Consider the following 27324-nt stretch of genomic DNA (forward strand, 5'->3'; position numbering starts at 1 on the left):
AGGGACAGTGCACCCCTAGCCCCTGCGGAGCCGGCCCCTCCCGCCTGCAGGCTGAACGCGGACGTGTCATAGGACCCCCAAATCTGCAGTCCTGGAGGGAAAGGCGGCTGATCCACCCCGGGGGCAGTGGGTCCTCGACCCAGCGTCCTGAGAGGAAAACCCCCTCACAGCTTCCGTCACTATAACCAGGACGACGGCAACCCTCACCCCCAGAGAGGCCACCAGGCTCGGCAAAGGCACAGCCCAGGAGCACAGCAAGAGGTGGCCAGCAGGACCCCAGTCCCACCCGGCAGCTCTGGTCCTGGTGTGCACAGGAGCACCCTGTGGAAAGACTAAAATCCACAGATGCGTTCAGCATCGTTCAACTCAACAACAAAAGCACAAACACTGAAAAATGGGCAAAGGACTTGAAAAGGCATTTCTGCAAAGATACGTGAAAGGCCACGTGACCACTGAAAGGATGCTCGACTTCAGTGGTCATTAGGAAGATGCAAGTCAGAGCCATGAGACACCACCTCAGGCCCACGAGGATGGCCACAATTAAAAGAAAAAAAGGGGGGGGCTTCCCTGGTGGCGGAGTGGTTAAGAATCTGCCTGCTAACGCAGGGGACACAGGTTCGAGCCCTGGTCTGGGAAGATCCCACATGCCGCGGAGCAACTAAGCCCGTGTACCACAACTACTAAGCCTGCGCTCTGGAGCCCGCGAGTTACAACTAGTGAAACCCGCACACCTAGAGTCCGTGCTCCGCAACAAGAGAAGCCACCACGAAGAGAAGCCCGCGCACCGCAACAAAGAGAAGCCCCCGCTCGCCACAGCTAGAAAAAGCCCGCGCACAGCAACAAAGACCCAACGCAGCCAAAAATAAACAAATTTATAAAAAAAAAAAAGAAAAAGGGGGAAATAAGTACTAGCAAGGATGTGGAGAAATAGGAACCCTCGTACATTGCTGGTGAGAATGTAAAATGGTGCAGATGTTATGGTTCTTCAAAAAATTAAACAGAACTTCACGACCCAGCAACTCCACTCCTAGGTGTAGATCTGAAAGAATATAGAACAGGCGTTCAAATACTTGTACGTGAAGGTTTACAGCCACACTGCTCACAACGGGGCCCATGCACACAGCGGACTAGTTCAGCTGTAAAAAGGCACAAAACACCGACACGCAACCACAGGGGTGACCCTGGAAGACACGCCACTCAGAGGAAAGCAGACACACAGCCCACGTGCCGCATGGTTCCGTCTATATGAAATGTCCGGCACACGTACAACCACAAAGTAGACTGGGCTGCGGGGCCGACCCACACCCACTGTCCTGATGCTCCAGGGGCAACTGCGGGCATCCCGCCCCCCAGCCAGGGCACAAGGACTGGTCTGAGTGAAGGGTTTGGGGCTGGGAGTCCCAAGACCTGAGGACAGTTCATTTCTTCACTAGCAGGATGACTCTGGCAGCCTGTCCTCCAGCTTGCTGTCTAAACCACGGAACGAAGCCGACCTGCTTCTGCTCGGCTCCCAAGGCTCTCAGGAGGCGGGTGAGACGCACAGAGACCTCTGCAGGGTGTGGAGATGGGAAGCGTCGGAATCTTGCACCGGCGGCTCTTCTCTGCCCCAGAGGACAGCGGTGCGGCCGGGGGAGGCCACTGGGGCCAGAGGATGGCAAGAGGACCCAGGCACTGCCCGGGGTCCTGCAAGTACCTGTCACTCCTGCCAACTCTCACCAGACGCTACACCATCACCCGCCAGGGTCAAGGGGTAGAATCCTTTATTGAGGCACATGAGCTGTGGGGCGTCCTGGCCACAGCAGCTTTGAGATAGAGAGGGATAACCCTTCTGTAGACACAACTTCTGAACAGGGGATCCCTGCCATCCTACCCTTTCTCAGGACGTCTGTGGAGGGAGGCCCCTCAAGGGCCGGGCTGATTCCCGCTAGGGTGCCGACAGCACAGCCCCTGTGGATCGCAGGGGGCAGCCTCCATGGCTTCTCAGCTGTGGCCATGGCCGTTCCTGAGCCCCAGACACAGGGCCACTGTCCACCAGGCGTGGCCTTCTTGAGAGAGCGGTCTGGACCCGGACTCCTTAGAACACAGGTCACACTCCAAGAGCAGCCACTTTCCTCAAAGCCGCCCTGCAGAAACAGCTCGTTTCCCGAGACAAAAGCAGCAGGTGGAGGCAGTGGCCCCCTTGGCCCTACCCTGCCCTCATCTGTTCTGAGGACAGAAGGGACGGGTGTGTCCAGGCTGGTGGCAAAGGCTGCACTTCCGGGGTTTCTTGGCCGCGGACCCGGCGTCCGAGGAACCAGCCCGGGCCCTTTTGCTTCTGGCCTCCGGCCCCTGGCTTCCTCCTCTGGCTCCTGCCCAGGGGGGGGCCTCCAAAGGTCCCTGCGGGGAGAGCGAGGGGAGAAATGAGTGTGGACGGCAGAGCCCCAGCCCTGGTAGGGGGCCCGTGTCACCTACACGCAGAAGCAGGGACCAAGCAAGCAGCCCCCTGAGCGTGTGCAGAGTCCGAGCTCTGGGCCCTTCCAGTCCTCCAAGAGCCTCACAGTACTGGCCGCCCCATCACCCAGGACAAATGACCAGGCGGCCCAGACACCACCTCCGCCCACCGGGAGCCCTTGTGCGTCTGCCGTGTGCGCCGAAGGACAACATCCCGCAGGGCACTAGCGTCTCCAGCCTCCGCCTGCCCCAAGCCTCTGGGTTCTCCCTGTGTGTGCAGACCTGCCGCACGGGTGCTAGAGTCACAGTTTCAGGCTAACAGAGACCCTAGAAAGGTAGGCAGGTGCCCATCTTACGGAGGAAACAGGCTGAGAAGCCGCACCAAGTGGTTCAAGGTCACACAGGTGGGCCCCAAGAGAAAGCTCCCGCCAGGCTCCCTCAGATGCGTGACCAGGCTTCTGCGTGTCCTGGAGGGGCCAGGTGCCTTCAGGTGCGTCATTTACCTTGACCCAGCGTCTGGCAGCGGTCCTCCCCACACCCATCCGTGGGGTGCCAACCCAAGCTGTGTAACCCAGGGCAGGAACCAGATATCAGGGCCAGGGCCTCCGTCTTACAGGATGAGGCTCCGATACAGAGCCTTCCAGGTTTACAAAGGCGGGAGGAGTGCAGGGCTACAGGAGCAGGCGGACCCAGGAGCCAGGCCTGGGCTGTGTCGCTGTGTGACCCCGACAGGTCCCGCCACCCGTCTGGGTCTCGCCCTCCTCTCCTGTGAGTCGCAATCACAACCGCCACCCGATGAACGTGAGAGAAGACACACAGATACAACGGCATGGCGCCGGGCACACAGCAAGCTGCCCGTGACCTTGCAGGAGGTGTGACTGAGCGGGGAGGGGGAGCAAGGCAACCCGTGCCCCCCCACCCCACCGCCCCTGCCCTCCTCGGGCAGGCCCCGTGTACCCCCTCACCTGGGGCCACGTTCTCGTCCACCCACTGGAAGAAGCCGCACTGCTGCTCCCGGGGCTTGGCGCACGTGTGGAACTGGCGCCCCTTGTTGGGCCCGTCCTTCTGCACAGTGCGCGTGACAGCGGGCTGGCTGCACAGGCAGCACGCCCCACCGCCACCATCACCGGGGCTTCCGGGCCCGCCCAGGGGCTTCCCTGAGCCCGGCGGGCGTCCCAGTGAGCCGCCCGGGGGTCTGGGCGCCTCGGAGGGAGGCCCCCCTGCTTCTGGGTGGCCACTGTCGGCCCAGAGGAAGAAGCTGCAGCCGCCGCCGCCGCACTTGTAGAACTGGCGGCCCTGGTTGGGCCCCTCCTTCCGGACGGTGAGCAGCAGGGCCTCCCGGCCACAGTTGCAGGTCACGGAGTTGCCTTCGCCCTCGGCGGCGGGCAGGGGCGCAGTCCTGGCCAGAGCCGGCTGGGGGTGGCCATGCTGGCTGCTGCCCATTCTGTCCAGGGGCTGGCTGGCCTGCAGGTGGCCGGAGGGCTGGCTGACCGGCTGGCCAGCTCGGGCGGGCCCCCGTGAAAACCTGAGGTCCAAGATCTCCCTCAGGGTCTCGTCACATCCACCAACGCAGCCGACAAATTCCAGTGGCATGGTTGGGGGAAGGCTGCCTCGCTTAAACTTGAACTTCAACCTAGTGAGGCCAGAAGATGAGAAAACACGTTAACTACCGGGTGCGAGTCTTCTTGGTCCACACAGGGCTGTGCCCACCCCACCTAGGAAAGCCACGCAAGGCGCAGCCAGCCCGGCCCCTACGGTCGCACAGGAGCGCAGAGCAGGAGGGAGATGAGCTCTAAGGCCCATCACCCGCCAGAACCCAGGAGCCTCTGGAAGGTGCGCCTCCCTGTGCCCCAGTTCAGCGTGGTCCAGGCCTCTCAACGTGACGGCACACTACTTGGTAGCGGCACTAGGACGCACGCGGGCTTTGCTCTCATTCTCCTGTGTGCATGCATTAGGGTTTTCCAGAAGCTCCGAAATGCACAGTAAACTCAGCAGACTGACTGCAGATGGAGAGCTGAGAATCCTACCGTCTCCTGTTAGGCCAGACCGTTAAATTGGCAAAAATGGAAAACAATGCAATCTTCCTCTCGTTTTTTTTTTTTTTTAAATAACTACATTTTATCCTAAAAATATGTTCACTTATGTTAGTATGGAATGCATTTGTTACAAACACGTTATTAAACATTTTAAACGATGCCTCCACTTTAGCTGAAAACGTGGTAGAATCTTTATAAACATTAACTCACAACGGAAGCTCTCTGGGTTCCTCCGTGATTTCTGAGAGTGTAAGGGGTCCCATGACCAAAGGTCTGGGGACCAGCCCTAGGCGCGGGCCTGGGGCTTTCTGGAGGAGACCACCTTCCTCAGCCTCCACGTCAGCCCACGGTGGGAGAGGCGGGGAAAGGTCGGGCTCCTCCAGGAGGTGCCAAGGAATGAGGGCCCCCAGGCATGCCACCCTGTGCCCATCCTGCAGGTGCCTCGGCCCCCAGCTCACCTGTAAACGGGGTGTGGCTGACACACTGGACACACGCTCCCGTCCCTGCTGGCCTCCAGCACACTGTCCGGGAACCACACGGCCGAGCGACATTCCGGGAACCCCGTGCAGCTGAGGTAGAACCTGGGGAGTGAGGGCCAGGGTCACGCAAGAGCTGCCGGAGACAGCTCCAGCTGATGACATGGGACACTCATGGTTCTGGAAGACACGGTGGTCACTGACACTGAGTGACAGGAAAACCAGCCTGCATTTACGTCCCTGAAATCCCCACAGTCACACTGCTGATGCCTCTTCCTGCTTAAAAACAACCAAGCCGCTGCCAGCGCCCAGACCACGGCAGGGCCCCGCTGGCCCCTGGGTGCTCCCTGAGCCCGCCTAGGCCTCCGGCAGCCTGGACACCTGCCCAGGCTGCAGAGAATCCGATCCTCACCCTCCCTGCAGCTTTGTGAGGAGGAAAACGGGCTCAGTGGGTCAGCAACCAGTGGGGTCTGCATCGCCGTCCACACACAGGGTGAGCGCCATCCATCCCCAGGGGACAAGCCCCGCCCTCACCAGCCCCCCACCCGCCCATTCCCACAGGGCCTCACACCCCCAGGGCCACCATTCCAGCCCCAACACCCAGTCCAGGGGCTGGTGAAGCAGGCCTGCATCTAAATAGCAACGTGCGAACAAAAGGATGGGCCCTGCACAGCCTCCGGTGCTGGGCTGCAGGGGTGGGGCGGGGAGGGGCGGGGCGGGGCGGGGGGGGGGGCCGGGAGGGGAAGGCACAGCTGGGCACTGACCCGCCGCTCCTCCTGGTCTTGAGGACCATGTCCTTGCCGCACTGTGGGCACTTCCTGACGGGCTCTGGCACAGCTGGGAAGATGGCTTCTTGCTGGGCCAGCTCCACCCCTGCCCCAAAGTACTGGGACAAGGCCTCGTCCAACCTGAAGAACCAGCAGAGCATTTACCGCGTGAGCACGCACGACCCGGGGAGCCGGCCAGTCAGCCAGAGGCCTGAGGCGGAGCACCGGGAACAGGGCGCCGTGCTGGCCAAGCGGCCGGCTCCTCCAACCCGCGGCTCCCGGGAGGGATCCAGCCGCAGGCAGGCGCTTCTGCCTCGCCACTAGCCCCACAGCAAGCAAACAAGACGGCCCGGCCGCGCACACACCTGAGTGTGGGTCTGGAATCAAGTTTAAACTACCACATGCATTTCTTTTCAAAATTGGTACGGGGTTAGGAAACGTGTTACTTCTAACAGAATACACACATGCTACTTATTACAGCCACCTCCCAGCACCCTAGAGAACAGCGGGGTGCACACCAGCACCCGGTGAACCCACCCACGAGGCTGTGCAGCCTGCTAACTCAGGACAGGATGGAAAGGGCGTTTCCAAAGCCAACAGCCCAGAGAAACTGGACCAGGTCTTTCTGGTTACGGTCTCCAGACTGGCAAGGCTCTGCAGCAGGAACCAGCCAAACCCGGGAGGAAAGCCTGGAGGGGCCGTGGCCACTGGCGAGGGTGAGCTGCCTGGCGGGAACAGCGGCATCTGGGGCGCGCCGTCACCGGGGCTGAGCGGGCTTGCACAGGAGAGCAGGCCCGTACTCACCTCTGGGCTTTGGCCATGGCTTCGATGAAGACCTGCTTGTACTTCTGCACCTGCTGCTGCAGGACCACGAGCTTGTCCTTCTTCCCCTCGCAGATGAGCTTCAGGTCAGCCTCCAGCTCGGCCCGCAGGTCAGGCTTGGACATCTCGTAGCCCATGGAGTCATAGCCTGTGAACAAGGGCAGCATCGTGCGGCTCAGACACACCCGCGGGGCTTCAGTGACACCCCGCCCTCTGCCCAAGCTCGAGCCCCCGGCTCCTCACCTTCCACAAGCCCCATGCCCAGGTGCCCGGGGAGAAAGCGCTTGTCTGGCGTGAGCCCAACGTACATCCGGGCCTTGATGGTCTCGATGTGCTCTGCGTGCGTCGCGTCGGTACCTGCAGGCCACCCTTATCACTCAGACTAACCCACGCCCCAACTCCGCGCAGCCCCCCTCCTCTGCCTGGACTTCCTGTTGCAGGTGACACACCTCCACTCAGAGCCGGCCACGTGGAAACCACAACAGCAGCCTCCTCTCCCTCACGTCCACGCACTCCAGCTGTCGAGCCCAGCTTGGAAATCCCTTCTGTAAGCCCCCCTGCCCCCCGCCACGTGTCAGGGTCCACATCATTACAACGTCCCTGGTCTCCTGGCTGCTGGTCTCTTCCTTCACCCAGCCTATTCTTTATGCCACAGTCACAGGGATCTTCTGAAATGTAGCTCTGCCACCAATGAAATGCAAATCAAAACCACAAAGATATACCACTTCACTCTTACTGGGACACGTACAACCCAAAAGACAGAGAGCGGCAAATGTTGGTGAAACCCCTGACTCTTGCATGGATTGTAAGATGGTGCAGCCACCATGGAAAACAGTCTGGAGGATCCTCATAGTGTTAAACACAGAGTCACCATGTGACCCCTCAATTCTGCAACAGGGATGTACCCAAGAGAACTGAAATCATGTCCACACAAGAACCTCTACACAAATATTCATAGCAGCACTATTCACAGGAACAAAAAACTAGAAACAACCCAAATGTCCATAAGTTGATGAATGGATAAACGAAACGTTGTCCATCCACACGACAGAAGAGGTCTGGTGGTGAAAAGGAATGAAGCACTGAGACACGCTACCTGGACGAGCCCGCAGAGCAGGCAACGTGGGACGCCAGGTGCAGAAGGCCACACACTATGTCGTTCATTGATAAGAAATGTCTAGGACAGGCACATCCACTGAGGCAGAAAGATGAGGGCTGGGGGGCTGCAGGGGAGGGGGACAGCTAACGGGCATGGGGCTTCTGAGGTGATTAAAATGCTCTGAAATGGACTGTGGCCACGGCTGCACAATTGCATGAATCTACTGAACACTGGACTGTACCTCTGAGCTCAGTAGAGTGGACGGTGTGTGAATTATGTCTCAATAAAGCTGTTACCACTGTTTCAATGTAGGTAAGCTCCTTTCTTAGAAATCTCAGGCGGCTCTCTGCTGACCTCGGGCACATCCGAGCCCCTGAGCCCAGTGTCCAGGCCCCGCAGAGTCGGGCTCAAATCATCTTTCCGGCCTTGCCTTCCAGAACCTCCCCCCGCAGCATGTGCCTGCCGGTCTCCGCGTCCTTCCTCAGGCCCTGCCTTCATTCAGCGCGAGTTCTCACCACGAGATTCTGAGGTCCCTGCAGAACCTCTCCCGATGCATCTAATGTTTTGGTTGGGTTTGTTTCTCCTGCTGGATGAGCCCTTGAAGGGAAGGACCAGGCCTCATTACTGTGTCCCCAGGGTCTAGACCAAGGTCAGCTCTTGTGGACCAAAGTTTTTATAAACAAATTATGGTGGGTGAACTACCTCTACTTGTACCTAAACCCACAGGCTTTCTGGGTAGCACAGTGATGGCCAGTGGGCTCCAGGAAGGGGCACAAAACTCACTCTGCAGTGAGGCGGCTGTGCCTGGGGGCCGCCCCTCCACATGCGCCCCCAGCCCTGTGGTGCTGGCCCTTCTGGACTCAGCTGCCAGAGGTAGTCCTTGAGATTGCAGAGCAGTGGTGAAAACTGAGGGGGGAAGCAGATCAGTCACAAGGGACCCACCTGCAAAGCCTGGGCCACGGGACTTATTGGGAAAAACAATTCTGGCCCAGTTTTGTTTTTTTTTTAATCCAACTTCTGATTCTTAAACAATTATGGGAAATGCTTTAACAGAAGCTAAGCAAACGGCCACCCATGGCAAAGGGCGGGTGGCAGACTCAGACTCTGAAGGGCCCAGCACGTGCCAAGCAGGTGAGCGAAGCCAAGCGTGAGCGACAGAAAACGGCCACCACTCAAGGCTGCCAGACCTCCCGATGCTTCAAAAGAGTGTTTACGTGAATCCTGGCAGGTTAAATGTTAGTACCTTGTTAAGAATACAACAAAAACAACAAATTCCTGTGTGGGCCAAAAATACCAGTCAGTGTGTCCCAGGTGAGACTCCCGAGTAATGGGAAACACCTGTGTCCCTATGCGGTGGTGCAGGGCAGTGGTTAAGGGCACCGGCTGCAGAGTTATCTGGACCCAGGTGTTCACAGCTCACACACTTTGTGACCTGAGGCAAGTTCTTAACTGCTCTTAAGCTTCCCTTTAGCTACAAAGTGGGGAGGAGAACACAGCCCCCTGGTTAGATCTGTCGTGAAGATCAGAGGAGAACTGGGCCCCACACCCACGAGAGGGCAAGAGCCGCTGGTTACCATGATGACAAGCTACTTACCGATGCCGTGCTTCTCCATGAGGGCAATAAGGTCGGCCTCAGTGAGCAGCTGGGGTGGACTGGTCTCCCCGTCCACCATCTCCACGGTGCTGGGCTGAAAGCAGGAGCCTCGACTGTAGACAGGGAGGGTCTACATAGGGCAGCAAATGTGGTGGTCAGACCCCTGCCCGGCACCCAGGCACAGACCACACGCTCTGTTCTGTCACGTGGTGCGGGGGCCGGGAGCACGACGGTCCCCCCTCCCCGCTGTGTCACCTTTTCACTCCAGCGATCGTAGGGGTACACGTCCAGATAGTTTCGGGCCAGGATTACGAGGCCGTGGGCCACGAAGCGCTCCTGCGCGATGTCAATCTCCACGGTGGTCTCCTGGCCCTGGGCATCCTGGGAGCAGCAGGCCAGGAAGTGGCGGACGATGAGCTCGTACAGTCGCTGCTCGTCCCCCTGTGGGGAGAAGAGGAGCCCTAGTCCCTCTAGACGCTGCCGGCAGTTCAGTCTGGCTGGTGCTAGCTTCCAGCCCAAAGCTCCACACACAACAGAGCGCAGCTCCTGCAGCCCCGTGCCCACGTGCAGTGTAGGCAAATCCCTCGCTGCTTGTGGGTTTAGGCCAATAAACTTCACAAGTGGAGTCCCCTTGCCATCAAGACTGGAAAGCAACTCCTCTGATGTAAACCCAGTGTGAGCAGAGACCAAAGCGAAAGCATCCAGTTTCCAAGAGGCCCAGTGTGTGTAGGACACACAGACTTAAAGATGCACCGGCAGCCTCAGGCCTATCACAGGGCTCGTGGTCATCCTCCACCCTTTCGGGAACAAGGACATAGTGAAGCCCCTCTATCAGAAGCCTGTAAGACGTTCATACTGATATCCGAAAGTTCTCCTTCTAAGAATGTCTTCAAAGGAAATGTGACATCCACATAAATATCTATTATGCAAATGTTAACTGCAGTAGATCACCCTTTAAAAACAGATCTAGCAAAATACAGTACCTCTATGCAATCATTATATACCATACGTTAAAATATTTTAGCCTGTGGGGAAATACTCATGATATAAAACAGAAAACATTAGTTTACAAAGTTGTTTAAGGTTATAATTTAGTTGTAAGAAGTATATACACACAGAGGATAAAAACGTGGTTCTCAGGAAATGGTGAGATTACAGGCAATTTTTTACTTCCTTATAATCTTTTTTATTTTGTGAATTGTCTAAAATAAACATGTATGGCTTTCAGAATCAGAAAGAACGTGTGTTATTAGAGGAAGAACAAAACAATAAGCCTGCAGCCGCCAAGCAGGCCTCAGCAGCCGTGGCCCCTGGAGCGTATGCCTGGCTGAGAGCACGGCTGGCCCGTGTTACAGGCTCCAGGCGCTGGGTGAGAAAGCCCCCAGCCCGGAGTGCGGCCGGAGGGTGGCGGTGAAGTTTCGGGAAGGTGACGGAAACCGGCCCGGTCCTGGGAGGAGAAGAGTGGGGGCCGAGCACGGGCTCAGGGAAGGGGCCACCTGTTTGTGGTGAGGGTCAGGGCAGCAGCAGAGGGAGGGGACGGAGTGCAGGGGAGGGCTGGATGGAGCAGAGCCCCCATGGGGGTCTCTCGGGAAGCCAAGCACAGACTGTGGGAGGAGGATGTTGACACGACCTCTTTTCTGAGATGGAAATTTCGAAAACACTTAGCTCCGAAAGACAGAGCCCGCAGAGTAGATTCAAACCCCAGCCCTGACCCCTGACCTCCCTGCGGGTTCTGCGGCAGCACAGCCAGGGAAACCAACCTGCAGGCTGTCCGTGTACTTGGTGGGGTGGATGGGAGGGTGAGCTTGGTCAGACTTGTTCCCGTTGCGTGGAGTGGGGCCGCCCCGCTCTAGAATGCTCTGGGCGAAGGGCCCCCAGCGTGGATCGTGGGTCTGTTCCTCCACCAGTGCGGTCAGGTCTAAGTCTTTGGGGAAAATGTTTGTTTCAGTTCGGGGATAGCTGATGTACCTAAACAAAGCCAAACAAACAACAAGAAATTGCTGAATTGGTCTATAAACGATTAAGTCAGCTTGAGAACACTGGTGACACCCGCAACAGCCCGTCTGATCCAGGCAACTACGTTACCCACGCTGGGGAAAGCCCTGAGACGTGACCCCCGCAGTGGGTGAGGAGCAACAGGCGTCCTGCTGGGTCACTCCCGGCGGTCGGGGACAGAGGCAAGGGCACGCCTGCTCCAGCCCAGCCCTCCTGTCCCCGGGGCGCTTGGGGCACTTCCCCACCTCCCCAGCATGGGTGGACAGAACGACCCCAGGACAAGCCCTGCGGTCCTGACCCGGGCGGCCCATGCTCCGTGGCTCGTCATAAAGAAGAGAAAGAATGATGCTGCCCCTGAACTACAGGGTGGACCCTGTGTGTAATTTTAAACGTTCCATTAGCCACTTAAACATCACTGGGACAATTTACATCCTTTTCTCACGCGAGCCTTCAAAACGCATTATGTTTACGCTCTCAGCGCGTCCCAGTTTGGACAACCCAAATTTCACGTGCTCGACAGCCACGTACGGCGAGTGGCTGCCACACGGGTCAGCGTGGCCACACTGTCCCTGGATGGCACTGGGTGCTCACGACCCCCAAGGCAGGATGGTTTACAGCAGGCACACGAGTCCTAAAGGTGCCACCCGCCCCTGCCAGGGCCCCGGCGCCCCGCCTGCTGAGAGGTCGAGAGTGGGATTTGAGTTTACTCTGTGGAGTGTTATTTTAGGATTTGAGTGACTTTGAAATGCCTTTTCCATCAGAAAAGAGAAGTCAATGTCAAAATTCCTCTACTTGAGAGCCAGGTGATATCTAGACAGTCTGGTTTCCTCATAAGCTCTATTTCTAAAATATTTCACCCTGATAAAGATGCAACAAACTCTCTTCCCAAATGTGGGCGAATATTTACCCTTGAGTGTAGAGCTTTTCAGCAATCCTCATGGTTTCTTTAGCATTTATTCTCAACTTTCGAGAAGCCAACTTCTCAAGCTCCTGTAAGATGTGTGGACAGGCACAGTGCATGAGTCACAGGCCCCCAAACGCCCACACACCTCCTCTTCAGAACTTCCTGGCGTCCCTCCAGCTGCTCTCACACGTCTGCGTGAAAGGCTGTGCTGCGGAAAGGTTTCTGGGACTGCTGGGCAGAGCCAGGCCCCAGCCCAGGGGTTCCCAGACTCCAATGTGCAGAAGCCAGAATCACCTGGGATGCGAGCAGGCTCCTGGGCCCGAGCACTAGGGATTCTGAGAGAGGAGGGCCAGCACAGAGGCTGGGAATCTGCGCTTTTAACAAGCGTCTAAAGTATCGATTCTAATGCCAGCAGTCTGAGACCCGCACTTTGGGGCCACCATCTGAACCCTGGGGACATCCCCTGGGTGATGAACGCCATTCTTCCAAGCCTCGTGGGGGATCACCAGACGTCCCTTCCCCTTGGCGACCCTCTGACAATGCTGCTGGCTACACGTGAAAGCGTATTAACCAGTGAGGGATGAAACACTCATGCCTACTGTACACAATCAATCCGTAACCCCCTCCCATCGTCCCTCACCACGCGCGTGCACACACACACACACACACACGCCCACCCCGCGATAAAGGGTGCACTGCCCACCAGTCCCGGCATGTTCTGCATGTTCAACCTTCAGAGGCGACCCCGACAGTAATTACACCCTGAACTTTCCTACAGAGTGGTGACTGGGAAGGGACACCCTAATGTGGTTTATTCAGACTTGTGTCCCGCTGGGTGGTTCTTCTCGGGATCAAAAAGATCTCAGAAGCCCTGTTCTAGGGTAGGCTAATAAAGTAGATATTTAAAATGATGTTTACGTACATTGTGCAAAAACGTTAAAGAAAATGCTCGGGTGGAAAACACTAACTATTCCAGTAATGCTGCAAAAAAATAAGGACACCGAAAAAAAAGGAAGACACCAAAATTACATCAGCAATTACCTAAAGATGGAGAGGTGATGGGTGATTTCTATTCCTTGTTTCCAAAACCCCACATAGAGCAGTTATATCGCGTTTATTAGCTGATGTAAGAGGTCAGGCAGGCATGCGCTCTGGGGCTTCTACTTCTCCTAAGAGCGTTCCTGTGTGGCACTGGGAAGCAGTGCTTCCGGCCACTGGGCCCCACCCTCCGCAGCAGAAGCCCCACCCCAGCCGCAGAAGTCGGAGCTCCTCAGGGCTGGCACAGACCCCGAGAACATACCACAGTGTCCAAAGCTTGAGGCCTCCACTTGCTTTTTGCCTTGGACCTGACCTCCACCACGGTCGCCCTGGGATCCTAGAAAGCCAGGAAAAGCAGAGGCCACTTAAACCTGCTGGAGCATCCTCCCAGCTTTCCTTGGCCGCCCCCGGCACTGCCCACAGCAGCCCTGCTCCCCACCTCAAGACGTCAGCTTGCAGCTCACAGTGTGCTGGACACCAGCACCTGCTTCTCACTCAAAGTAAGGCTCTGAGGGGCAAGTTCACAAGCCCCAAGGCGTCCACTCCAGAGCCTTCGCATCTCCTTAGTTTCCTGTCTACGCATGCACAGTGTTACTGTTTTGGTTTTTTTTTTTTTAATTCACGACAATACAGAGCTGGAAATAGGAGAAGTTACATAATACAAACTGGAGAACTCTAATCTTAAGACCAACCTCACATTTTTAAGGGAATGCAAAAGGATAAAGAACTCAGCTTAAGTGATTTCTTCATGAGGATATTTACAAATCAAAACCCAAATTTCTCTCTGCAAATAGACTGCGGACCAGGTGCTCTTGGACAAGGAGCTCCAAGCACCCCACCTGCCATGTTTCCCTGCACCACATCCTGGTAAAGCAGAAAACGGGCAAGTCTTTTTATCCAACAGACAAATGTGCAGACTGTGTAACCCTGAGGGCCAAAGGGTGGAGCAGTGGACAGGTGGGGCGACCCGAGAGGCAGCGTGGTCTGCAGGAGCTGTCCGAGCTCGGGCCCCACTAGCTCGAGTGTATCTGCACAGTTACTCAACTTTCTCCAGCTTCCCCGCCTGTGGCATGGGTTGGCATTACCACCCCCAGAAGCACCACCAGGACCGAACAAATAACACGTAACATACAGCGCGTCTGGCCTGTAGCAGGTGCGCAAGTTATTACTCCCCGATACCAAGTCAGTACTAAACCTGCCGGGGGCCAGAGCCAAGAGGCATCCCTGACTCACTAAACCTAGAGGCCTCTGAGTTTTATTCAGGTACCAACGCGTGCAGCCCCTGGGTTAAAACAGGCCATCGTGTGCTGAGCGACGGGAAGCAGCACCACAGAGCGGACGTCTTGAGGGTGGACCAGACACTGACGGGCCTGCGGCCTGAGCAGGTCTCGATCCTCCCACGGCCATCGCTGCTGACCACTCCCACCTTCACTCGGCGGTCACCCTGGGATGCCTTTCTCGAGTCCCAGCCCTAGAGCAGTCCCTCCCCGCCCCTGGCCCTTCTCCGTTCCTTTACCCTACTTTCCTGTCCTGTCGTTATCGCTGTATGACATTCACTCATCTGTGCCTTTCACGTCTCTGGATTTCATCATCTGACCAGTGGAAGGCGCTGGGCCAGACGCCATCTAGCTCCACCCAGCTCTAGGATTCGGGTTTGGACTGGCCCAGCTGGTCCTTATCAGTCTCTGGTGTCAGGGTACTGCTTCACGAGGGACTTTAACTATGTGTTTTTAGCATTTCTGGTTTCACCTAAAAGTTCTACAGGTCTTTCCTTCCACATTTCTAGTGCTGTTTTCATGGGGTTCTAGTCTTACTGGCACCCAGAAAGTGATGTCCTGGATGCAGACTGAAAGCTACAGTCTGGTGGGAAATGGGGCAGAGAGGGAGCGGCCTGGGAAATCACAGGATGGTTTTCCGAGATCATCACCTGCAGAGCCCTTCTCACCTCCATGCACAGCTGATAGAGGACAAGACAAGCCGTGTGGTTGAAAAGCCGATGCCTTTTCCAGCTGAACTCCACTGCGCCATCCCTGTGGTCGTGGGTCACTGTGGGGGCACACAGGAAGGCCGTGGCCCGGAGGGGAAAAGGCCCATCACGGTGGAAGCCAAGAGCCGTGAGACAGAGGAAACCACCTCGGACACTTGAGGTGGGTCCTGAACACAGTGACGAGGGGGTCAAGGGCAGCGAGGTGCAAACCACACCCTGAATTAGCACCCAGGACTCCCCACGTGCCCTCAGCTTCTGCACCCCGAGTGGCCTCACCTCTGATTTTGTGGAAGGTTTCTGGCACAAACGCCTGAATGGCTTTGAACCTCTCCACCACGAACCCCAGGGTGGGGAACTGGCAGCTGCCATAACTGATCAGCTGCTCCGCCAACACCTCAGGAAAGATCTTCTGCAGCCGCAGGGTCTGGAACCTGGTGAAGGCAGCCCCTGAGGAGAGAGGACGGAGGGAAGCAAGGAGAGGCCGAGCACTGCAAGGTCACAGCCAGCTGCCACCGTCTGAGCCCGAGTCCTGCCCCCTGCCCACCACCCCACCCCTCACCGATCCGCAGGTCCAGCTCCTGCCTCACGTCCACGGCGTCGCTCACTCTGCGGTCGGGCTCCATCAGGTTTTCACAGGCCGCCTGGACAGCGCGGGCGGTGATCTCGGAGAAACGGGCTCGCAGCACCTGCAGGCTGGGCTTCACTGCGGAACAGACAAGGGCACCGGGGCAGGTCCCCCGTGAACGGAGGGTAAACCAGTTCATGAAGCTGCGAGGCAGCCAGTTTGACTGGTTCAGTTAAATCAGAGACATGCTGTCTAAGAGGGAAGCCTCACTGTAACCAGGCTGAGAGGGTCAGAAACAGGAGCGAGTGCATCTCAGCCATTAGCTAAACCCTCTCCGTGAGCCCTTCCAGGTGTCACTCTCGCGCTCTCCTGGGCCTTTAGGGAAAAGGGAGATGTTAATTAAAAGGTCCTGGGGGAAGTTCACGTCCTGTTATGGATATCACACAGGACACGCACACTGTCCCTGAGAGTGAATACTGAATATATTTAATCCTAGGAGTCGGTATAGTTTGAAACACAAGAGCATTTAGGGAGAAGAGCAGCCCCCCACTCTCTGAAGCCCGAGAATGGCCTGCATGTCACTTCCTCTAAGTTACCTGAAATCATTAAGCTCACTTCAACAGTTATTAGTGTTCAGGCATTGTACAAGGAATATAGACAATTAAAAAACAAAACCAGAAAGAACATTCTAGAACTATTCTTTGTATTTTACGTACAGTGTATACATTCTTTGTGAATATTTAAGTTTTTAATTAATTAATTAATTTTGGCCGTGTTGGGTCTTCGTTGCTGCGCATGGGCTTTCTCTAGTTCCGGCGAGCAGGGGCTACTCCTCGTTGTGATGCAGCTTCTCGTTACGGTGGCTTCTCTTGTTGTGGGGCACGGGCTCTAGGGCACATGGGTTTCAGTAGTTGCGGCACACGGGCTCAGTAGTTGTGGCTCGCGGGCTCTAGAGCACAGGCTCAGTAGTTGTGGTGCACGGGCTTACCTGCTCCGCGGCATGTGGGATCTTCCAGGACGAGGGCTCGAACCTGTCTCCCCTGCGTTGGCAGGCGGATCCTTAACTACTGTGCCACCAGGGAAGCCCGTGAATATTTAATTTTTAAAAACAGAATATCAAGTCTCTGCTCTCAAGGATCTGGCAATCAACTGGGACCAAACACACAACAAGCCCTGGGCTACAGCCGGTGAGCCCGGCAGAGGGACTCAGGACAGAGTGCCACCCCTGCTGCGGCCCCAGAGCAGACACTCACCAGCCTTGCACACGTGGATGATCTCAAACCCGATGTTTTCACCTTCTCTGTCACAGTCGGTCCAGATCACCAGCACCTGGCACTGCCGAGCCTCTCGCTCCAGAGTTTTCTGAAGCGCCCAGTGGGGAAACAGTGGTAAGAGCGTGATCTGCAGAGCATCGCATGACAGCTCCACACTGGATCTGCCCCAGCATTAATGAGGTTCTTGGAGAACGCCAGCTTGGTGAGGAGACACGGAGAAAACTGTCCCCGCCGTATGTGGTAAGGATGCCAAGGTCACTAGTACCGCCCCCCACCTTAGACCCACCCGCCCACCCGTGAGCTTCTAGAAGACAGGGGTTTATTACGACGACACCATCTTGACGAGCCCTGAAACTCGGCTCTAACACACCTACAGCTCTAGGGGTTCTGATCATGTCCTCAATTTAAAAAAAAAAAAATCACCCCCTAATCGAGCTTCATCCCAAAAAGCGCTCCTAGTCAGCAGTGAACCAAGGACAGGCGTCCTAACTGCCCGAGACACCGCAGCGCAGCGCCAGATGGCCTCTTGCAGATCGTAGTCTCTTCCCTCCAACAGGGGGCGGGAGGGGAGCTGACACTGATGACGCAACCACACTTACTCCCAGGGTTTAGTCAAGCAGCGCTCTTTGTAAAAAGGCTCACTCAGTCCCTCAGCCGGTTAGCTGAAATGGCCTCATTTACATAACGGGCGGGAATAATTTTTTTTAAATCGTGGTACTTAGTTTAGGGGAAAACCTATCCTTCAATTTTAGTGCAGTCAAAATACAGAAACCACTTGGTTTCATTAGGCGGTGGTTGTTCAATATGTCTTCCAAAAGATCCTACCTTGATGTCTAAAAAATTCTCTGGGCAGTACTTTTCAATTTCTGCTTCAAAGAGGACAAGAGGATTGCAGCTCTGCCTGGAAAAGAAATGAAAACACACAAAATCCTAGCTCAGCACACAATGGGAGAAGGTTGCCCCAGTGCCCTCATGGGTGCATCCCCACCAGACAGAGTCCCCTGTGGAACGCCAGAGGATTACAGGCAAGGCGTTACCCTCTGGGCAATGCACTCCCCGTGACGATTAACAGGAGCTGCTAAGAAGAAATTCTGGAACTTTCGTACGCATCTGCGATAGGGTGACTGCAATCCAATGCCTGCATGCAAAGGGTTTGGGTAGGGAGCTCCCTGGCGGTCCCGTGGTTAGGACTCGGTGCTTCCACTGCGGCGCCTGGATTTAATCCTTGGCTGGTCGGGGAACTAAGATCCCCCAAGCCGTGCAGCATGGCCAAAAAAAAAAAAAGGTCTGAGTGTTTTGGGGGAACGCACCTGAAAGTGGCTGTTTATTTTAAACCTATGGTAAAAGTTCACAGCGAACCAGTTAATCCTAGGTCACTGCTATGGTATCTATGGTTTGTGTTCCCTGCAAATTCACATGCTGGAATCCCGACACCAATGTGACGGTGTCAGAAGGTGGGGCCTTTGGCCGGTGATCAGGTCGTGAGTGTGGGCCTTCATGAAGGGGACTCGCAGTCTTATAAGAGACCCCGGCCGGCTCCCTAGACCCTCCACTATGTGAGGACACAGTGAGAGGTCAGCAGGCCACAGCCTGGAAAAGGCCCTCGAGGGACCATGCAGGCACTCCGACCTCCTACCTCCATAACTGGAAGAAACACATTTCTGTCCTTCATAAGCCACCCAGTGTGTGTATTTTATTACAGCAGCCCAATGGATTCAGTCATCTTACTGCTGTAAGTAACAAAGTAACACCGACATGCCTCACACTGCCTGTGATATTTCACAACTTACTGTCATAATCAGAAAGCTCCCCCCGCCCCCGGAATCGTACTGACCACTTGCGAAACTGCATCTGGAAATCATGAGCCAGCAAGTGTCCCGAGACTGAAGTCATTATCATGGTGACATTCTGAATGATAACAAAATTCAAGTTAGTCTTTTAGCAATTAGATTTTCCCAAATCATTCAAATAGAAGAGGGGACCTTCTATCAAAGGGAAAAGAAAAGAGTCATCGGGGGGTGGGGGGAAGGGAGGATGCACAGGCAGAGCACAGAGGATTTTTAGGGCAGTGAAAATGCTCTGTATGATATTATAATAATAGGTACACGTCATCCAAACCCACAGAATGCACACGATCGGAGTGAACCCCAATGTCAAGTGTGGGCTCCGGGTGACAGTGGTGTCGTGTAGGTCCATCAGTCGTAATGAATGTACCGCCTGGTGCGGGCTGATGATGACGTGCAGCTGTGCATGCGTCGGGGCAGGGAGTATGTGGGAAATCGCTGTGTTTCCTTCCTCTCAATTCTGCTGTGAAGCTACAACTGCTCTAAAAAGAAGTCTGTTAAAACACACACACACACCCCCCAAAACCAGGTGACTGGGAAGAAACAAACAAACATACCTCTTCAAAGCCAAAACTATAGCGATACAATCACCATTCTAATTCTGGTACCATGATGCCTTTTAAATTTAAACTATTGTATATTAGCCTCTTTTTTGTTATAAAGACTTAAGATTGGGACCATATTTTATAAACAAGAGGCTTCCAACGATCACCTGTCACCAGTGATCTTTAGGTCATAACAATAGTTTTTCTTAAAAGACAGTGACATATTCTACAAAGGCCAGGCTAATTCTCCTTGATTAAATAATTCTAAAATACAAGCAATTCAGAGAGGGTTTGTCGTAAACAGCTGCTCTTTTTAGCCAAAACTAAAAACCCAAGGAATGTACACCAGAATGGCGCATGGATCTGAAAGCATCCTTCAGCCACAGGATAGAAGTATTACAGCACCTACCTGGCCACGCAGACGATAATCAAATTCATAGATCTTGTTGAATCTGGAAAGTCCTTCTCTCTACAAAACAAAAAGAAAATCTATAAATTACAAAAAAGACAAATGATGCCTCACATAAAGATCAAGCAAATCCCTGATAAGTGGGAACATTAAAAATGCAACAGTACCTCCTATAGATTAAAACAAGGTGAAATCACTAAGACCATTTGTGAAGTGGCCCCTCCGAACTCAGTTACAAGCATGTACTTGCTCAAGTCCACAGAGCTTTTATGCTGCAAGGTGACGCGAGATCAGCTAACACCACGTAACATCTTTCTAGAGCTGAGAATGGACTTGTCCAGGATCACATGACTATTACTCCAGAGAGAGGATTAGGACACGCGTCTCTTGACGGTTTTGTCCGTTCTCCACACACACCTCTCTACTTCCTGGCCATACAATTGCGCCAATAAACTGGTGTCCACAGGCAAGTTTTCACCTTTCTGAACCTCAATTTATTCTGAGTAAAGTTACCTGTAAGGTCCCTCTGGCTCTGAAATCCAGTAACGCTATGAGCCGCAGTCAGGCCTGGGAACCAGCCTACAAAGCTCCTCCTCAGCTGCACTTATGTGTGAACGAAACCCTCTCAGAGAAGATCCCACCTTCTACAAAGGTGTTAAAAGTAGCTATGCATGTGAGTTTCACACCAACGCTGCACAGAAGACAAGACACAGGCAAAGTGGGACTGGGGGAACCTCCAAGCGCCAAGAAGGATCGTGTCGAGAACATCCTCACACAATTTTTCTGTGTCGAACACTGAATGAGGCTCTTTTCGAGGCACAATGGCAAATTTAAAGACGGAATTTATCTTAAGAGTTCACTCGTCTAGTGTTGCCAAGAAAGGAAACTCCCCTCTACAAACTCCAGTTGCTAGTTAAGCCCTTTTAGTACCAGAGAAAAGAAATCGTTGCATCACTGGGGTTTCTACCTCTTTTTAAGAAAGCGCTGAAGCTTCCCAGACAAGCTCTTACATGGACCCTGATATGTAACAAGGTCCAAGCATTCTGGCTGCAACAAGGCTGAGCTCTGCTAACAGCCTATCCCTCCCCAGTCCGGCCCCAGGTGGCTCCTGAGGTGCACGTCCGTGGTATCCTGGGTCTCCCGGGAACGGTCTGGAAGCCACTGTTCTAATCCTCCCCTAGTGGATGACCTGTCTAACAGCATGTGTGCGACCCGGGGCCAGGGCTCTCCCAGGCAGCCTCCCCCACCAATGGATGGTCCTGAGGAAGTAAAATGTTTTCCTGGCATTTCCAACTTGCCTCCCCGCAGTTCCCAGCTGAGGACAGTACTCAATCACGTATGATTCCACCACTTGGGTGAGGTGCTCAGGGGAGTGGGTTGCTCCCAAATTACAGCAGAGTTTTGGAGCCTAGCGAAAGAAGAAAACCTAGTAGACAGACCAAGAATGTGGCTTCTGTGATCTCTTTGCAGCGCCATCCATGCCATTAAAACTAAAGGAAAAAAAACAAGCTCCCCCAAACCCCAGAGCAGTCCCATCTTCTCTAAGTGCTCTGTGGGGACTGATCACATTGCTGCCACTGAATCCACGGGATTCTTTTTTAAGATTTCTCCTCCGGGATATAAAGCCCTCAAAGATCTATAAGTTACTAACAGTGGTCACCGTGGACAGTGGGGCTGGCTTACTTGATACACATTTGTATTCTCTCCACTATCTGAAGCAGTTACTAGCGTTTGAGCACTACTTTTAAAGAAAAAAGAGAGACATTCTATCTTGCGTCAATATTTTGGTGAATTTCTCTCAAATGTATACATATTTGTATACACGTTTGAAAGTCCTTTCCATAACAGGTGTCTAACTATCTATCATAGGAAAGGACAATTTATTTTGCTACGCGCTGCCGTGACCAGTCCTCATTACTTCCATCCTTTGCTATTACAAAGCTGCAACGACTATCATCTGGTCCCGAGCTCTGCGTGCAGGTGTCTTAGCTCCTCCACAGAACTTAAGTCCCTTAGAGGCAGGGATTGCTTCACTCGAGGCAAGCCCTGTGTGAGGGATAAATAAATGAACAGACCCGTCACTGTCTTAGGGAGCGACACACCATGGGAGAGAGGGATGAGCAGCAAGAGAACTCGACCCGTGATGATGGCCAGCATCAAGAGTGATGAGAAGGGCTGCCCTGGTGGCACAGTGGTTGAGAGTCCGCCTGCCGATGCAGGGGACGCGGGTTCGTGCCCCGGTTCGGGAAGGTCCCACATGCCGCGGAGCGGCTGGGCCCGTGAGCCATGGCCGCTGAGCCTGCGTGTCCGGAGCCTCTGCTCCGCAAAGGGAGAGGCCCGCGTACCGCAAAAAAAAAAAAAAAAAAGAGTGATGAGAATGCATCTGGAAACAGAGAAGGAAATGGAAGGCGAGGATGCTGAGGAAAGAGTTCACAAAATAAGTTCATTTAAGTTGTCCTTTATTTTTTATTTTAAAAGGTGAAGAGTTCATCAGGAGAAAAGAGGGAAAATGTCATTTCAGGAAGAAGGACCAAAACGTGTGAAAGCACGGTGAACTTTTACCTTTTACATCCTGACTGCTTTCACCATTCCCTTCCTCTCCGTTCCCTCTGCTCCCACCCAGTGCTCCTGGGTCCCTAGGGTTCAGGCCTCTTGCCCCCCACATGGAGAACCCCAACAGCTGCCTCCCGGACTCTAGCCTTTCTTTCTTCAAGTTCTCTGTGGCCACAATGACTTTATAAAACACAAGTATGATCCACTTAAAACCTACACTGCTCATCTCAACTGACGCAGAAAAAGCATCTGATAAAAATTCAACAGCCTTGGGCTTCCCTGGTGGCGCAGTGGTTGAGAGTCCGCCTGCCGATGCAGGGGACATGGGTTCGTGCCCCGGTCCGGGAAGATCCCATATGCCGCAGAGCGGCTGGGCCCGTGAGCCATGGCCGCTGAGCCTGCGTGTCCGGAGCCCCTGCTCCGCAAAGGGAGAGGCCACAACAGTGAGAGGCCCGTCTACCGCAAAAAAAAAAAAAAAAAAATTCAACAGCCTTCACCATAAAGTGAAGTGTGGCATTTACAAAAAACCCACAGCTAACATCACACTCAATGCTGAAAGACTGAAAGCTTTTCCACTAAAATCAGGAACAAAACAGAATGCCTGTTTTCGCCATTGCTATCCAAGATTACTACAAGTTCTAACCAGAGCAACTGGGCAAGAAAAAGAAATAAAAGACATTCAAGTCAGAAAGGAAGAAGTAGAACTGTCTATTCACAGTCAACATGATCTTATAGATAAAATCCTGAAGCCACAATGAAACTATTAGTGCTAATAAAGTCAGCAAAGTCGCAGGATCCAAGACCAACACACAAAACCCAACAGTAACGAACAACCTGAACAGCAAATTAAACAATTCCATTTATAACAGCATCCAAGAGCACAATGAAAACTGTAACACACTGTTGAAAGAAATTAAAGAAGACATACTCAGCCATAGAAAGAATGAAATCAAGCCATCTGTAGCTACACGGATGGACCTAGAGGTTATCATACTAAGCGATGTAAGTCAGAAAGAGAAAGAGAAATACCATATGATATCATTTATATGTGGAACCCGAAATATGACACAAATGAACTTACCTATGAAACAGAAACAGACTCACAGACACAGAGAACAGATTTGTGGTTGCCAAGAGGAAGGGCGGTGGGGGAGGGATGGACTGGGAGTTTGGAATTAGCAAACTATTATATATAGGATGGATAAACAACAAGGTCCTACTGTATAGCACAAGGAACTATATTCAACACCCTGTGATAAACCATAACAGAAAAGAATATGAAAGAGAATGTACATACATCTATAACTGGGTCACTCTGCTGTACAATATAGATTAACACACATTGTAAATCAACTATACTTCAGTAAAATACATTAAAAAATTAAAGACATAAATAAATGGAAAGACAATCTGTGTTCATAGATTGGAAGACTTAATATTAAGACAGCAAATTCATACGGAATTGCAAGGGACCCCAAGTAGCCAAAAATTTTGAAAGAGAAGAACAAAGTAGGAGGACTGACACTGCTCAATTTCACAACTTACTACCAAGCTACAGGAAATCTAAACAGTGTAGTACTGGCATAAGCAAAGACATACATAAGAATGGGACAGAACTGACAGTCCAGAAATAAACCCAAATATCTATGGTCAACTGTTTTTTGACAAGGATGGCAAGGCCATTCTATGGGAAAAGGACAGTCTTTTCAACAGTGCTGAGAAAAACTGGCTATTCATATGTAAAAGGATGAAGCTGGATTTTTACTTTATACCACATAGAAAAATTAACTCAAAATGGATCAATGACCCAAATATAACAGTTTAAACTCGTAGAAGAAAACACAGGGGCAAATCTTCATGACCTTCAGTTTGGCAATGGCTTCTTAGATATGACAGTGAAAGTATAATCAACAAAAGAAGGAAAAACAGATAAACTGGACTTCATTAACATTAAAAACTTCGGTGCATCTGAGAACACTATCAAGAAAGTGAGAAGACAATCCACAGAATGAGAACATCTGCAAACCATATATCTAACAAGGACCTAGTATCCTGAATATATAAAGAACTCTCGGGCTTCCCTGGTGGCGCAGTGGTTGAGAGTCCGCCTGCCGATGCAGGGGACGCGGGTTTGTGCCCCGGTCCCGGAGGATCCCACATGCCGTGAAGTGGCTGCACCCGTGGGCCATGGCCGCTGGGCCTGCGCGTCTAGAGCCTGTGCTCCACAACGGGAAAGGCCGCAGGGGTGAGGAGCCCGCGTACCGCAAAAAAAAAAAAAAAAAAGAACTCTCACAGCTCAACTACAAAAAGACAATTCAAAAATGGGCAAAAGACATGAATAGACATTTCTCCAAAGAAGGAGACACAATGGCCAACAAGCACATGAAAAGATGCTCAGCATCATTGGTCATTTGGGAAACGCAAACTGAAACCACAACAAGATATTTCACACCCACCAGGATGGTGATAATTAAAAAAAGAAAAAGAACAAGTGTTGACAGAATGTGGAGAAACTGGAACACTGATGGTAAGAATGTAAAATGTTTCAGCCACTGTGGAAAACAGTTTGGCATTTCCTCAAGAAGTTAAACATAGAGTTAACTTATGACCCAGCAATTCCACTCCTAGGCATTTACCCCAAAGAACTAAAAACAGGTATTCAAGTAAAAACTTGTACATGAACGTCTACAGTAGCTCTATTCACAAGAGCCAAAAGGTGGAATCAGTCCAAATGCTCACCAACTGAAGAAAAGATAAACCAAACGTGATCTATCTATACGACAGGATATTATTCAGCCGTAAAAAGGAATGCAGTACTAACATACTACAACATGAACGGATCTCAAAAATGCTAAGTGAAAGAAGCCTGACACAAAAGGCCACGTATTGTATTAATCTTTTTGTGTGAAATATCCAGAACAGACACAAATCTTTGAGGACACAAAGCAGCTTAGTGACTGCCAGCGGCTTGGAGAAGTGGGGAATGAGGAGTGACTACTTCATGGCTACGGGGTTTCCTCCTGGCGTGATAAAACCTGGAACTAAACAGAGGTGACGGATGCACAACACTGGGAAAGTACTAACCGCTGCCGAACTGTATACTTCAAAACAGTTGAGGGGCTTCCCTGGTGGCGCAGTGGTTGAGAATCTGCCTGCTAATGCAGGGGACACGGGTTCGAGCCCTGGTCTGGGAAGATCCCACATGCCGTGGAGCAACTAGGCCCATGAGCCACAACTACTGAGCCTGCACGTCTGGAGCCTGCGCTCCGCAACAAGAGAGGCCGCGATAGTGAGAGGCCCGTGCACCACGATGAAGAGCAGCCCCCGCTTGCCACAACTAGAGAAAGCCCTCGCACTGAAACCAAGACCCAACACAGCAGAAATAAATTAATAAACTCCTACCCCCAACATCTTCAAAAAAAAAGTTGACACTCACGTGTAAAACACGTGGCTCTCTACTCCTCTCACAATGTGCCTTCAACTGCCATGCTTGCCGTGCCCACTGGCTCCTTCCCCTACCGTGCCCACTCCCAACTCCCAGCTTTTGAACTTGCCAAGCTGTTTCAAGCCACTGGGTTGTTCTTTGAACATGGCGTTTCCAGTGCCTGGTAAAACTTTCAAGACTGAGCTCAAATGTTCATCCAACAAGTATGGATTGAGGGCCTCCTGTATTCCAGACACGTGTTAGGTACCAGGGATACAGCATCAACAGCACATTATCGAACTGTAACTGGGAGATGCCTTCCAAGTAGAACAGGGTGAGCTTATCACACAGCACCCTGACCCAGCTGGGGGAGAGGGATGTGAGGAAAAGTTTCCCTGAAAAAGAGATACTCAAACAGAGCCCGAAGGATACACAAGTTAGCTCTGTGTAGACGGGCCCGTCTCAAGGAGCCTGGAGCCCTAGAAATGGGCACAGCCTGGGGCTGGTCACCAGGACACTCAGCTCCGGAAAAGAGGTGACGCTGTCAGCTAGCACCCGCACAACCTCGGCTCCTGTTCCCACCATCCACCGCGGGAAGCAGAGACCTGAGGACCCTGTGATGTGAAAGAAAAAAGAGCAGGGAACGTCCACCCATGCTCTGGGAAATCTCCAGAAAACCGTTTCAGGATCCACTTTTGTAACTGAGAGTGTCCTGACAGCTCTTGAGGCCTCGTGTCACCTCCTTCCCAGACCCTTTCTCACCGTTCCTCTCCTTTGGGCCTTCCGTGTCCAGAACACACCTGATCCCCAACTCGCCTGACTCTCGGAATTCGTTAGTAGCGACGGAACAGGGGCTCGGGCGGGTTGCCCTGTCGGATGCACCTAGACTGTAGGGCCGGGCGTGCAGGGGGGGACCCCGCAGGCTCGAAAGCAAGTCGGGGGAGTGTGGCCTGCGGTTCCGAGTCTCAGGCCCGCTTGGCATCCGCCGCCGTGCAAGGCGGACCCAAGGTCTCCAAGCAAACGAGAAACACGTTAACTCCGTTTCTAAACGCCCGTCGGTCGCAAGAGGCGCCCGGAGGCCCCGGCCCAACGGCTAGGACCCCCAGTGGGAGCAGCGGCCGCTCGTCCCCGTTCCGCCCGCCCATCGGTCTCCTCACCCGCCGCATGCGGCCGCCGGACAACAGGTCCGCGATGCCCTTGGCCGCGTCGTTCTTCTCGGCCACGCAGAGGATCTTCCGCACGCCTCGCAGGGCCACTTCCATGTCGGCGAGGGTCAGCGCCCGGCTCCCAGGCCGCGGCAGCCAGCGGAGCGCGCGGCGGACGACAGGGAAGATCATTCCCAGGCCCCGCGAATCTGCTGTGCCAGCCCAGGCACCCGGAGCCTCCCGCTAACCCGCAGTCCCTCGCGCAGCCCGCTTCCGCCCGCCTTCCCGCCGCTTCCGTCGGCGTGAGGGGCAGAGCCCCGCGAACTACAACCCCCACGCTGCACGGCGCGGCCACCTCACTTCCCTCCTTTCCCGCTCAGCCCTCGGGAGACGCCGCTCTCCGGATAGGAAGTTGAC

General features: G+C 53.5%; 1 protein-coding gene across 4 annotated transcripts; it reads right to left on the reverse strand.

The window, feature by feature from the left end:
- Positions 1 to 858: 858 nt before the first annotated feature.
- TOP3A (DNA topoisomerase III alpha) lies at positions 859 to 27201 on the reverse strand. 4 transcript variants are annotated; one of them, XR_003791964.1, is made up of 20 exons: positions 26920 to 27199; positions 19786 to 19845; positions 18822 to 18895; positions 17813 to 17888; positions 16967 to 17075; positions 15708 to 15851; positions 15425 to 15595; positions 15107 to 15315; positions 13424 to 13498; positions 12127 to 12209; positions 10985 to 11192; positions 9480 to 9665; positions 9225 to 9354; positions 6775 to 6888; positions 6514 to 6679; positions 5707 to 5850; positions 4925 to 5047; positions 3396 to 4063; positions 1408 to 2376; positions 953 to 1039 (listed from the first exon to the last, which is right to left on the reverse strand). XR_003791964.1 is itself a non-coding variant. In XM_029212041.1 (19 exons), exons 1-19 carry the CDS (start codon positions 27097 to 27099, stop codon positions 2186 to 2188), a joined length of 3111 nt encoding a protein of 1036 aa, XP_029067874.1. In that variant the 5' UTR covers positions 27100 to 27199; the 3' UTR covers positions 859 to 2185. The 4 variants fall into 4 exon arrangements, 3 of the variants coding, with proteins under 3 accessions (XP_029067874.1, XP_029067875.1, XP_029067876.1); XM_029212041.1 differs by having other exon boundaries at positions 859 to 2376; XM_029212042.1 differs by having other exon boundaries at positions 859 to 2376; positions 15107 to 15207; positions 26920 to 27198.
- Positions 27202 to 27324: the final 123 nt, after the last annotated feature.

Source organism: Monodon monoceros, unplaced genomic scaffold, assembly GCF_005190385.1.
Source record: "Monodon monoceros isolate NGI ecotype Baffin Bay Population unplaced genomic scaffold, NGI_Narwhal_1 Super_Scaffold_9, whole genome shotgun sequence".
Classification (NCBI taxonomy): Eukaryota; Metazoa; Chordata; class Mammalia; order Artiodactyla; family Monodontidae; genus Monodon; species Monodon monoceros.

Excerpts from the sequence above, each read along its gene's own strand:
- TOP3A (XM_029212041.1), bottom strand. The coding sequence starts at position 27,099 with ATGATCTTCCCTGTCGTCCGCCGCGCGCTCCGCTGGCTGCCGCGGCCT. Across the intron at positions 11,193-12,126 it reads GAAAAGCTCTACACTCAAGG|GTACATCAGCTATCCCCGAA; the intron begins GTAAATATTCGC and ends GGCTTTGTTTAG. Across the intron at positions 6,680-6,774 it reads GGGCATGGGGCTTGTGGAAG|GCTATGACTCCATGGGCTAC; the intron begins GTGAGGAGCCGG and ends CCTTGTTCACAG.